The sequence below is a fragment of the Solanum verrucosum genome, unplaced genomic scaffold, assembly GCF_900185275.1.
Source record: "Solanum verrucosum unplaced genomic scaffold, falcon-dt-bn FXZP01000060.1, whole genome shotgun sequence".
In the NCBI taxonomy this organism is placed as follows: domain Eukaryota; kingdom Viridiplantae; phylum Streptophyta; class Magnoliopsida; order Solanales; family Solanaceae; genus Solanum; species Solanum verrucosum.
The window spans coordinates 10042837-10057621 of NW_026020129.1; the positions used below are offsets into that span (position 1 = coordinate 10042837).

At 33.3% G+C, this 14785-nt stretch overlaps 1 protein-coding gene across 1 annotated transcript; it reads right to left on the reverse strand.

Moving 5' to 3' along the window:
• Positions 1-4851: 4851 nt before the first annotated feature.
• On the reverse strand, positions 4852-13316 carry LOC125826195 (beta-adaptin-like protein B). The gene is made up of 15 exons (XM_049505515.1): positions 13084-13316; positions 11456-11653; positions 9741-9854; positions 9372-9622; positions 8969-9104; positions 8678-8857; positions 8454-8546; positions 8153-8364; positions 8008-8071; positions 7731-7910; positions 7227-7319; positions 6455-6843; positions 6025-6214; positions 5676-5879; positions 4852-5395 (listed from the first exon to the last, which is right to left on the reverse strand). Exons 1-15 carry the CDS (start codon positions 13168-13170, stop codon positions 5096-5098), a joined length of 2691 nt encoding a protein of 896 aa, XP_049361472.1. The 5' UTR covers positions 13171-13316; the 3' UTR covers positions 4852-5095.
• Between the last annotated feature and the right edge of the window lie 1469 nt (positions 13317-14785).

Here is a 14785-nt window from a genome sequence, read left to right on the forward strand (position 1 = left end):
GTTGTTGGCTAGTTAAGAATTTATTTTATGTTTAGACTCTATAAAATATTGGGATGGATATGCGGGCATATGAGGATATTTCGGATAAAGTGAGAGTGAGATTAATAAAATGAAGAAAGTAAAATCGAGTTGATTTGGACATGTGAAGATGGAATGAATTGATGTACTGATGTTAAATGTTCGATATAATAAGTACGAAGAAAGGTAGAGGTAGTCGAAGTATTAGAGAAAAGTGATTAAACAAATTATGACGGGGTTCTACTTACATAGGGGATAACTTTAGGTAGGAGGGTCTACAAGTCGAAGATTAATGTAGAAGATTGGTAGATAGTGAGGTTTTGTTGTCTTGTTTTTCGACTGGATGAGACTTGGTTGTAATTTGGAGCTCTGTGTCTGTCGTAATATTAGTCTTATATGCTCATGCAACTTCTTACTTTTGATATCTATTATCATTTATAATTTATTATGTTTTCGTTATCACACTATTTTACTACTATTATCTTATGAGTAAATTAAATTGATGAAAGTAATCAATTAATCATCTATTATCACTAAATAATATTGTACATCTCTACCAAATCCAGAACTTATACCAAACATTAATAATGTGGAAATTAAAGAGTTGATAATATCAAAATAATAGTGTTGCATTCATTATGTGAAAGGACACATAATCGAGAATAACTACCCCTATAATTCAAAATTATTGAAGATTTTGATGCCGTGATAAATTTTACTTTATCCCTAATCAAATTTATTTATTTATTTTGAATTCATATTCGATGTTTAGTATTCGTATACAATTCAATTAAATTTAGATTGCGCTGAATAGTTTTACGTTAGGGATAAAACACTCTTTAATAAAGATAACTTTGTATACTTGCATTAAAGTTTGATTAAATTTGGATTCGCGTCAGACGGTCCCATATTAGGGTAGGTAAGTAAAATGCTTTCTAATAAAAACGTTCTTTAATAAAGATAACTTTGTATACTCACATTAAAGTTCGACTAAATTTAAATTCGTGTCGGACAATTCCATATTGGGTAGGTAAAACACTCTTTAACAAAGACGACTATATATACCTCACATTGGAGTAACAAATACGACTATATATGTATACCCACATTGAGTATACCTATATTGAACCAACCCACATTGTAGTTCGACTTAATTTGAATTCTCGTCGGACAGTTCCATATTAGGGTAGGTAAAATGTTTTTTTAATAAAGATCTTCTTTAATAAAGATAACTTTGTATACTCACATTAAAGTTCGACTAAATTTAAATTCGCGTCGAACAATTCCATATTGGGATAGATAAAACGCTCTCTAGCAAAGACGACTATGTAAACCTCACATTGGAGTAACAAATACGAATATGTATACCCACATTGAGTATACCTACATTGAAGTCCGACTGAATTTGTATTCGCGGCGGACAATTTCGCATTGAAAGTAAAACACTCTCCGTACCCAATAGGACTCGAATACAAGACCTTTGATTAAGGATGAAAGATAACTTACCACTCTACTACAACCTTTAACGATCTCACATTAAAATTTGACTAAATTTTGGATTCACACCGGACAATCCTATATTGGGGGTAAATTGCTCTCCAACGAACGCGACTCCGTAAATCCACATTCAAACCCGACTCCGTAAATTCACATTCAAATCCGAATAAATTTGAATTCACACGGGACAATCTCATATTGAGAGCACTCTCTAACAAAAACGATTTCATACTCAAAAACCTAAAAAAAGTACTTACCGTTCTACCACAATTCTTATTAATCGAATCTCAAAACGAATATTGATTTTCTAGTACTACTACCTTGTCTGGTACATCTCCAGCAACTGCATCAACTATCTAAGATTCACCTAGGAACATCGTTTTATTTTACCAAGTGCATAAAAGTAATTTCACTTTCCAAGCTCATAAGCCGAGCCAAGCTTAGCCGGTTCAAAATAGAATAAAAAAAAAACAAAAATCCGAAAAAAAAAGAGAGGGAAAAATAATTAGAACGGACACGTGTCAGTAAAATACAGCTGTCGGATCTTATCCCAACCTTAACCAAAAGTATAAATCGTTTGTACCTTAATACACAACTGTTTGTACCTTTGTCCAACTTTATTTTTTTTTTTCAAAAATTTTATTAATTAAATTTAAATATAGATTTGAAATCCGCTCGTTTTTCGAGGCAGCTGGAGCGCACAAAATTATTTTTAGAAAAAAAAAAAAACGCATTTATGGTGGGACCCATAGAGGACACCACGTCAGTATTGTGGGACCCAATTTGGAGTAAATAAAAGTGGGGTCCACAACCCACATGCTCTGCAATTACTTTTTTTGTGTCGTTTAGTCGTAATATGGGTAGTGATTCGTATTATTTTTTTGTGATTTTATTTATTTTTGTATACTATTTATTTATTTATTTGGTTATGCTTTTTGTACACTAGTTTAAACTTGTGTTCTTCTTCTTTTTGAATATTGTATGGTGTTTGACTCTTAATACTTGTACAATAATTTTTAAACAATTTGTGGTGTATTTTTTTTTCCATAAATTTCATTAGCTTAGAAGTTAATTATTTAGATATATTCTAGTTTGTAATATTATGTATCTTGTCAAATTTTGATGCGTTCAGATATGTTCAGATATATGTATCTCAAGATACATGAGGATAAAAGTAGGTGTAATTTTATCTAGACACATTGTATCCAAGTGGATTATATACGATTCGTAACAAATCTTGCTCATTGGTATCCCAGATACATGCAAATAACACTAGATACATATAGATACATTTATTTAGTGTGTATCTAGTGTGATTTGCATTTATCTGAGATACATAACAAGTCTCGATCACCTCTCTCTCTTATCTGGCAATAATGCATGTATCTAAGTGTATTTTCCTCGATATATGGTAGAAAACTCATAATTAATGATAAAATATGTAATATTATATATATATATATATATATTAAAGTATGTCTAACTATATAGTTTTTCCTTTTAAAAATGATTTTTTGGTTTCACAATTTATGAGTGTATTTAGTTTAATCTCTCGAGGATAAACTGAAAGATGGCATGAGATGGATTGATATGTCTTTCGTCAATTTACAAATATAGCTATTTTACATATGTGAAATTATGATGAGTAAAGACGTTATAATGAAGAAGTGACAGAACTAAAATAAAAAAAAAATGAAGGATGCGGTTTTGAAAGACGTATAAATATTAAATTTAGTATATATAGACTTAGCTAAAGATAAAATAAAATGAATGAAAAAAAAATCCACAAGACAGATGATGGAGCATTGGAGCTATATGTATATATATTATAATATATTCATTTACATGTGTATCAATTGACTATATTTACTTTTGAACAGACTAGAATATATATAACCAAAACCAATTAAAACAATAGAGTACAATTTTTAAAAAAAAAATAATTTGTTGTTTGTTTCCAAAAAATGTAGAGAAAGATTTTTCAATATTTTTTTTCAGTTTTTGGGAATCTGAAAAAGAAATTTTGGATTACAAATAAGAAAAAAAAGGGGTAAAAAAGTATACAAGAACATACACACAATAAAAACAATTCAAGATTAGGTAATAAACTCGACCAATAATCATACTCTAATTTTTATATACACAAATAACACACACAAATCAAAAAATGATCTTCTATAATCACTTATGATTTAGATTTTTTTTAAAATATGACATTTTCATATACTTACACAATTTTTTCATGTATATCATTGTTTAGCTCATCGTCATCAAAACATTATTAATCCAACAAACTTTTATATGGAACTAGACAATAGCTTCTTTTTTTTATCGATTCGTTTAAATTTAGATCGAATTGCTCATTTTATCTCCCCTAAATATATCAAGGAATCTCAATACCTATTTTTCAAGCTTCTAGATTCTACTTATTCAAATACAATTTCAATTCATGTGAAGAGGGAAATTTTAGCTGGCTTTTTATGTACTCCATATTTTAAAAGTTCAACTTAGAGAGGGAAAAGAACTTTGAATGATTGGCGAACCTTTAAAAAATTCATCAATTGTTTTTACTTTTTTTAGTGTAAAATAAGTAGATATATTGGTAGAAATACTATACAACAAACTCAGTGTAATTATATAAGTGAAGTCTGAAAAAAGTAAGATGTACATAGCTTTTTTCTTATTTTTATAGAGTAGAGAAACTATTTTCGATTGATCTTTGATAACATTTTTTTAAATTCAAATTTGAGATCGACAATGTGAACGAGCTCACCTATACTACCTACAAAATGGTCCCAAAAGGAGTTGGAGAAGAGACACTTGGATTTTTGTAGTGGCATGAATATTTAATTTTAAAAAAAACTAACCAAACCAACATACTATAAATATATAACATGGTGTCAGTTGATTGCTCAACCAAATTTCAAATTAACCCCGCCCCCCCCACCCCCACCCCCAAAAAAAAAAAAAAGAATAACATTTAAAAATATTATGACCTTTTATTAAATATCATAAATAAATATCCAATAGGATTAAGTAGCAAGTCATTTTCAACCATCTCAAAGATTTGGTGTCGTCGCGTATAATAATGGTTGGGGTCTTTTGATTGGCGGAATAAAAGTCACATAATAATTTTGAAATAAGATGCAAAATATTAAAATTTTCTTATAAAATATGATATTAAAGGCGAAAATGTTTGAAATTGAGGTTTCAATAATTGAGTTGGAGATTTTATTTTCAAACTATTAGATGTATATAACAGAGAAACGCAATATTGTGTCTGCTCAGATACAAATGAAATCGACAATCCTCAGTGTCAACAAAGTATAAAGAGGCTACAAAAAAAGAAGAAATTTTCTAAGATACATTCCATACAGCTGAAAAATATTGAAGTTTCGTGCAATAAAAAAAAAACTATAATAACAGGCACTGAACATAGGATGAAGCATGAATTAACAGTTCAACCTGGAAATTCAAGCTAATTAATAAGAACAAAAATAAGACGTGTACCGATAAAAGAGAACCAAAACAAAATTACAGGGGAAATAAATAAAGGGGAGATGGATAAGCAGCAAGCTTATCAACTCTTGACCAAAGTCTCGACGGCTTCAAAGAAGAGAGGAGCCATTTCAGGGCTTGGAGTCTTGATGGCACATTTGACACCAGGGGTTCCGATAACTGCTGTAAGTTCGATCAAGAAAGGAATTCCTCGGGGGCTCTTGGCAGAAAGATACAATACCTCCTGGTTAGCATGTTTGCGCTTAGCTATAAAGAACATGTTCGATGCAGCTAGACGATCAAGGGTTGTTTGAACGTTATTGATAACAGATGCTGGGAAGTCCCTTGATACCTCATTTGAATCAGGTAGTGACTTCCAAGTCTGGCAAAGAAGCAAAGAAGATACAGTTAAGCACCCAACTTGCTTACGTGGTTGTCAAAACAATCGGCAATGCAATGAACTAATGCAGATAGAATAAAAGAGGCTGATAGTTTTTAACTGACACGAGCTGCGAGAGATGATAAAAATCATCTCTCTGAGGTGAAAAAATCAAAGCCAAGACACTCACACATACATACATCGATCCCCAATCAATCAATACCTCAACCCCAAACAACAGTCAATACATAGATCTAGATAGAAATTCAACAATGTATGTTACCTCAAGAAAAGTGGAGCGCTCCATCGTTCCATCCTCCGTGAAAAGTACATGGAAATAGATTTTATCATTGAAATACCATACTGGCTGTTGATTATTTTTAATCGCAACCTGTAAAAGGGTATTTGCGGGGCCAGGGGAAATGTTCTGGAACAAAACCATTGGTAAGAGAGTGCTTGCAGATGTCCCAGGTAGCAATTGAGGAACCTATTGAGCACAAGACGTCAAAGTAAACAATCAAAGAGAAGTTGAATTCACAGAAGGGTCTATAATCAGATCTTCCTCTTGTTCTAGATAATAACATAAATACTTTGTGAAAGGACTGTAGACAGAAGTGGCATATAATACTCACTTGGAGTTGTCCACCGGCAGCAAGACCAAATGTGTTTTTATTAAACTGAATCATGAAGCCATCAAGAGGAACCTGTGAATTGTTCTCGAACATCATGCTGTAAAATATCTGCCCGTCTCTCCGTATCAGTTGGGCACTGATTTGTAAACCTTGACCACTAGAGGCTGGCAATACGATAGGTAATGGAGGGCTGCAATAAAAGTCGGTGCTCTGTAAGTGTTTTCAGAATGATATCTCAAAAGAGTATGAAACCGTCAAACAAAAAGGAGCACAGATCTTTTTGACAAAAAAAAAGAGCAGAATTCCTTTTTGCATATATAACTTTAGATTCAGTATTGCGAGAATTCAGCCTTTAATCATTATGTTTGTGACCTTAAAACAGATTGAGAGAACATTTTTTATAGTACTAATGCAGACAAACTGTACATACCCGGCTGGGGTTGCAGGCTGATCAACTGGCACAATAGCACTACCGCTGTTATCCATGCCAAGGTCAAGTAAATCAGGCAGCACTGCAGGTGCAGCTGGTTGCCTTGCTGCAGAATGCTGAGGATTAGCTGTACTAGCTGGCGGTGATGCACCACTTTCTGCAACACGAGCAGGAGAATCGGAATAGCTCTGTTCACCTGCATCAGGATACTCTTCCTCCTCAGTTTTCTGAGTGGTCTTCACACGAGTGACAAATGCTTCTGGAGGCTTATGATAGACAGAGGATAAAGTAGCAATATTGGAAAGAAGTTCGTCGAGGAGAGAAGGATCAAGTTGGTTTGAATCATCACTAATCACGGGCTTTTCAGCTAGCACAACATCTTTAGCTGCCTGCAATATACAAAGGAAATTGCAATAACTAGACATCCAGAGATCAACTTAATCCCAGAACTACGTACATACTCATAAACTAAGTTGCTCGGACTCTTCAAAAATGTTGTCGGGTGTGTGTCGGATCCTTCAAAAGTAGTGCATTTTTGGAGGATCCGACATGGGTGTGGCAACATATTTGGAGAGTCCGAGCAACTTAGCTCATAAACATATCTAGCAGCACAGAATAAAGCAGCCAAGGGGAAATAGTGATGAATTATATCAACTATCACCCGAACGACAGCAAGTCTTTCTCTAAATTGAAGATAGACCTTCCATACTGAAGTCATTAAAAAGGTCCATGAGACAGCCCAAGGAAAAGTGAAGCATTTGCTTGCACGTACCTCGGGATCAGTTGAGAGAAGACGCCAATAAATGTATGCACGATCTCGCAAGTCTGGATTGTCAGTCTCCACAGTGGCATTATTTAAGACCACCTATGAGCATTGAGCAAGGTCATAAGTAGAGTATCAGCTTTATTACAAAAAAAAATTAATAAACAAAAAGATACTTGTCACTTTTTTGTGCTTTTCACTTCTAAAAACATTGCGTCAAGATACATTACTTTTTTCACTCATTACTCTAAATTTAGAAACTCAACATGCCATCCTATTTTTAGTTATGGTCTATATTGATGGAGCATATTAAAGTTCCTACATAGAGAGGATAATTTATCAAGTTTTTTGGTCTTGATAACAAGGCTGAGTGAAATGGAAGTAAAAAATTTGAAGAACTTATTGACTAGAAAGCTAGATTGGATTCTTTCCTATTATTGATAAGCAGAATGCAACTTGACATATTGCATAATATAACACGGGATCACTTGATGATATGGCAACAAGAAGTACCTGGATCATTTGTTGTGGTCCTTCAGTTGGCTTCTTGAGGAAGAGTTTGACTGTTGCTGTCAGCAACTGCAATTGCACTTGGGGAGGTTCCTCAGGGAAACTCTCTAAAAAGCTTTCAAGGAGCTCATCTGCATTATCAATTCTTTCAGCATACTCACCGATAATCCAGATCATTGATGCCTGTCAACGAAGAGACAGAAGCAGTTAACAAAATCTGTGAATAGATTGTAGACCCAACAACTTCCCAGAGCCAGCTCCTGGAAAGATCTTCTGTTACCTTTGCCTCTGGCTCATCTAGTGTGTCCAAACTCTCGCAAAGAGTAGCAATTATGGACTCATAGCTGAAAAAGAAAGCCAGAACGAAAAAATTAAATAAAATACCAGAACTCAACTTTAGCATATCAGACTTCGACGGAACTTACGTGTTAGGATATCTTCTGAAAATGTCCTTGATTACTATAATAGCTTCTTGAACAACATAGTTTACTTTTATCTTAATCAATTCAAGCAGGACACTGATACAGCGTTCCGCAGCCCTCTCTAATTTGATGGCACAGCGGCCAATAGCACGGACAGCTTTTCTGACAAAGTCAACATCTACTTCAGTAGCATATTCTTTGAATTCCAATAGCACCTACAAACATATAAACCACACTTAATGATGCAACACACAAGAACCTATATCAGAGGAACTAAACTGAATCAAAAGCAGAGAGGATATACCTGGTCTATGTTTCTGTCTGAAGCAAGTTTTATCATGATTTCTAACTTCTCCATTTTCACATATATAGGATCATTATACTTGCAAAAGAATACCTAGCAACAGAACAATATTAGAAGCAAAGCTTAGTTGTCCAGTTTTAGTTACAGATAGGTCCAACAGTGCTAAGGAAATAGAGGTTTTGACGCCAATCATGCAAGTGCCTAGGCAACACCACAAAAAATACCTTGATTTCATGTGCAAGAATTGTCGGACGCTTTTGTACAATGAGGTTTATGTTCCTTAACGCAACATACTGAATTTCAGGCTCTGCTGAAAGCAACGTTACAAGAGGAGGAGCCATCTTTTTACAAAGGTTCCGAACTACATCAGTGCTGGTGATGAGTTCCATCTGTTGGAGTATCATCTGCAACACCAGAAAATGACTATTAGTGAAATGTCTAATTCTGGCAATGCTAATCATGCGGAAACATAATTTATTTTAAAAAGTTTGTGAAAAAGACGGAAACAATCCCACCTTTACAGCTGAAAGAACAACAGCGCAATTTGCATGCTGTAATCGTGGAGTGACTCGCTCCACTATGTTTTCAGCTTCACGAGCATCAGCTGCTTTGTACTTTGACAGAGCATCCAGTATAAATACTTGACCCCACCTATATCCAGAGATAATTATCACATTAATAAGCAAAGGAGCAAGCATAAACTTCTAACAAAAAGATTTAAAAGCATAATAAGATGAGGTAATAGAAAACAATCCATGAAGTAGCATCTCGTAGACAACAAAGCAAATCAAACAATAACATGAAGAAAATGTATTGTCCTGTGGCATGCCGACATATGTTTACAAGTTAGATGATTTGTCAAGCCCTAGCACATTTTACATTGACAAAGGTAGCAGCATTAGTATTGGACAGGCTTACTCAGTGCATTCATTCAGAGCAGTTAAAAGCTTTGAAAGTGTATGGCTGGTGATCTCAAAGATGGGCTTGCTACTGCTTTCTTGAATTTCTGCAAGAGCCGCAACAGCATTTGCAACAACCATAGGATTATTGTCAGATATTAAGTCCTTGAGAGCATCCAGAAAGCCCCTATCTTCCACAAGTTCGGCATTTATGTCATAGAGCTTAGCAACACAGATAGCTGCTGTCTTACGAACATAAGGATCATCATCCTGATGGAAAGAGCGCAGACAAAGTACATTGTTTAGTTAGAAAACATCGTGCACTGTTATGTTCCATACCATCTTCAATCAATCAAGAAGATGGGGAAGAGAAAGCTTGTGAATTCACCTTAAGGCAACGTTGGAGGGGATCACATAAATACTCAGTGATCTTGTCAACACGAATGCATCCCATTGTCCGTACAGCCAAAGCACGGATTAAAGGATTTGGGTCTTGCGAATCCTGCAAAAAGTGCAAAATACAGCATGTCATTAATAAGATATCAGAAGAAACATGCTAGGGGAGCAGGAAAACCAATTCAAAATTATTAAGAAGAAACATCTATATGATTAGGTGGTATTATGTTTCTGCAAACCAAATTGTTCTAAATTGTACCCTAAATATGATACGTAAATGCAAATAATTTGAACATTCAACTAAAAACCATAAGACAAGAGTACAGAAACTAAAGAATTTTTCTATAACCAGAAGTAGCTGAAGACCTTTATAAACCCTTTTGAATCCCTTATAAATCCACATGGATAATTACAACTCAAAAGAACAAGTTAACTAAACTAAACACATTTTTTTAAACCTCTAATACGCTAGGAACCGCAGGCACTAGGTTGTGCAGTGCAGTCATACTCAAGTCAAATTCAAACTGCACAGGTTGGACAACAGCTGTTACCATGTTGGACAGCCCAAAAAGTTCTTACTTCTTTATTGCTTCCTTAATATTCAGACTGCTGCAAGACATTATGTCCTACTCCCATTGGAAAAGTTTTTTGTTGTGAAAGAGGTAGGGATAAACAAGGTCCTTCAAGTAAGGAAGAGGAATTGTTCTAGTCCCAAGAATCATGCGGCGTGAAGAGCTGGAGGGACAACTTTGGGACCAACGTTCTGATCTTCGCAAATGTGGCATTAGGTGAATTCTTCAATCCGCCTAAACTTTGCTTGACAGAGTTATCTAATATTTGTGTTGTGGGAAGTATTAGATGTCAGTAGATTACGTGATCTTCCCCTAAGCTGGTATGAACAATACTGTTGTCCAAAGAACAAAAAAGAAGGGAAAAAAATACTATAATACCTCATTCATTCATCATATCTTTATTTAACTGGCTTATTTCAACCCATCTTAAATTGAAACAAATGAATTCACTACTTATGAAAAAACATAAGTTTCACGATGGTTCATTATCTGGGAGATCGTAGAAGAACCTTCATCTCAGCCAAGGCTTATCACACGGTCCAAGATCTCTTCTCAGTAGATTATAATTATACAATGAGTTGCCTTTTTTAAAAAAAATAAAAAAATTGTAGTCTTAAATGTTCCATTTCCCACTGTTTTGTTTTACGACTTTTCGTGTCTTTGGGTTTCTGTCCAATTACTAGGCATCACTAACAGCAATATAACAAATAAAAGCAGAGGAACTAATTAAAATTTCTGATAAAGAAGAGGAGCTACTAATTGAAGAGCGAAGAACCTTATGGTATATGGGAAAACAAAGATGGTATACAGAGGGATTGAATCAGATTGGAAATCCCCTTCGATCTCAATTCTCATTGAAGACCGAGTAAAGGAGTATCATGAACGTTCAAGACTCATTGTATTACATCACTCAAAAGATAGATAGAAATATTACTGAATACTTCTCTATTTGTAATCATATGTATATGAGACAGACAAGTGAGAAGTCTAGATAAATGATTAAGGCTGAAGCTTTTATTGTCGTATGCTCATAATACAGGTGAAGATTGACATATAAAAAACAAATCAGCAGGTAATGAGAAGACAACATTTATAGAAAACAAATGATTAAAGATGAGTTTCATCACGGGAATACCTTCACAAATGTATTTACGGCAAGAATAGCAAGATCAGGTTGGCTTTTAGCATAATTGATAAGATACAAGTATACAAGTTTCTTCAACTCCAAATTCTCTGTTTGCATGCAATTAACAACATCTGTGAACAGTGAAGAAACATCTTTCCCAACTGTCATAGCAGCAATGACCTTTTTGACAGCATCTTTTCTCTTGTCCTGCATTCCATACAGATATATAAGCAGCTACAAAATTTCCAAAAAGAAGAAGGAATGGCAAGGCTGCAATGAAAAGCCTCATGACTTGAAACACAACTTAGCCATGATTGAATGATGTCCTAATTCAGCTGAGTAAAATTTAAGACCGAAAACGTTGAGTTCATTGTAATAGCAACAACTTTTCAACTACATATGTCTACAATGACCAGAAGCAACCAGTTTAAAAAATGATAAGTACACATGTGTAAAGAGAGAGAAGTAATATTTCAACAAATAAATAGACAATCTAGTTTCTACGAACATTTCATCAATGAAAAGGATTGTGCCAATAATGGAACTGCATTCAGATGTCCGCAAATTTTCTAACAAGCGAACAGCTAAAATAGTATTCGGTAACAATTTCAGTTACATCCCCAGTTTCACAAGCATCCTACAGAATATATAGTAATTTCAATAGGATTCAAAATATAAAATCTATTCTATTCAATCAAAACTACAGTGAAACTAAATATAAAATCACTGGTAACTTATTCAACCGAATCAAACCGCCTAAATTATTGATATCAACCACACAAATGAATTTTCACCAAACTCCTTAACAAAGAAAATTTCAACCATAAGCAATCCCTCTTCCACCCAATAAGATTTTCGGTCCCCAATTTCATAAACATCACACTGAAAATGCAGTAATTTAAACGGTCATCAAAACTAAATACAAACCCTGATTAAGCATAATTCACATATGAGATCACTCGAACAAATGAAGACTTGTGAGACTCTGTTGAGAAATTATGCAATCTGAATATCATTGACTAAGCATAATTCTCCAATTTCACAAACTACTTTTTTCGATAATCAATTCAGTAACATCCCCTATTCCATAAGCATCACCGAGAGAATGCAGCAAATTTCAATAGACCTTAAAACTAAACATAAAAAATTGAGACCGTGAATATGCATAAATTCACATCTAAAAATTGTTGAGATCAACCAAGCAAATGGAGACTTGTGAGACTCCTTCAACAATTCAAATCGTGAAACTACATGCAAATCCTGATTAAGCATGACTCCCCGGTTTCAGTAGCTATACTATTTCATGAAGGTCCAATAACTTCCCCAATTTCATAAACATACCGCGGAAATGCTGTATATTTCAATATGACCTCAAAACTAAACATGAATTCACTTTCAGAAAATCAAATATAGATCAAACCAAACAAGCGAGGACTAGTGAGACTTCTAGCACAAATCAAATGCGAAAACTAGCCAGATCTGACCACGGCTATCTCAAATCACCATTCAAAATGACAAAGTAAATTCATAGATTTCATTAAATCGGATCAATGCTAAGCTAATAAATCTAAAAAACTCCATTTTCTTCGCAGGCTCGATATGAATGGAATTAACTTCAATAGGAGAGTTTTTGTTACCTTGTACTGAGAATTGAGCTCTTCTTTGAGCTCAGGGATTTCTCCCTTCTTCGTAGTAGAGAAGTACTTTGAATCGTGGCCGCTCATTTCTTTGATCGGAATCGGACAGTCGGTGAAGCTGCCGGTGGAGAGAACACAGCAGAGAGAGGAAAAAAACTGAAGCGGAATGGTTGTCGTCAAAATTAAAAGCAGGAAAATGTGATATTAAACCGGTGGCTGAATCAAACCGGTTCTAAACCGGAGGAACTTTCTATGCCCGAATCAATTACAAGACTTCTTTTTTTTCCTCTTACTTGTTTTTTTTTGTAAATAAATTTTTTATCTAACATTATATTTTATTTTTATTTTTATTTTTTGCATAGAAGAACTGAATTAGAGAAAAATATTTAATGCAATGCAATCTTATTGGTTTATTAAAGAGTTATTTAGCTTACTTTGTTGCTCCATTTTGTAATAGAGTAATTCTCCTTTATTAAGGAAGACTTACCTTTGCAAAAATGTTGACAAGTTTTTTTTTGTTAAAAATATATTTTAACGATTTCTTTTTTTAAAATTTCATATTTAAGCTATTAGAAATGTAAAAAACACACCTAACCTATCGGCTATTACTCATTAGTTTGAGAAACTAACATATTAAAAACTAACATACTTATAATGAAGTTTGAATAATTAAAACTATGACTTCATTTTAAGGGGAAATAAGTGAGCCTGATGATAGCATATTAACGTTGAATATGGTGTATTAGTAATACTTGTATTAGTTATATATGTATTAGTTATGCTGAGATTATTTTTTATGCAATATTGAAAATGAGAGGGGGAAAAAGGAAGATGTTACAAAAAATATCGAATAAAGAAGAGACAAAATACATACATTCGCTCTATCCCGCATCTATGCATATGCTTGTATCTATAAAATATGATTTTTTACAAATCTATTTGTAAAGACCTTATAAATTCCTTACCTATCATAAATATGAATTATTAAGCAAAATTGTATTGTTTGTCCATAAATATGAATTATGAAAGATTATAATGGTAACAATCATTGATAAAACTAGTTCTTCATTAATTTATAAATATTATATTAAATTATTAATTAAAAAAATGAGATAAAAACTAACAAAAAAAAAGATAATAAGATTTTTGGTAAAAAAAGACATTACATCACGTTTTTTTTATCTAGCTTTATTTTATATTATATTATAGATGTTTCAATTCTTTTTCAGAGGTCTAGTATTTCAGTACTTAACTCTTTTGTAAATCTATTTTGATCATCCTTTGTTTTAAAAATAATATACTACTCCTTTTAATAGAAAAGAAATAAAAGATTGTTGCAGATTTAATTCATCAAATAAGATGAAAATATTCATATTAGAAAAATAACAACTTCAAACATGTCCAAAGTTGGACTACCAAGTTTAACTTTACGTACAAAATGCAAATTTAAGTTTGACTTAATCACTTATATCAAAAGTTAATAGTCCATCCGTCATAATTTTTTTTTTCGAAATCTTCAAATTCGTGAACTTGAATAATTTTATAGTAAGTACACTTTATAAATATTTATGAACCTTAGTTTTTAAAAGTAAAAAGATTAGTGATAAATATACGAAATAGTACCAAATAACTTTTTCAATTATTTTAAATATTTCTTATATACACTATTATTGCACTTTTTTTTTTGACATATTCATCTAAA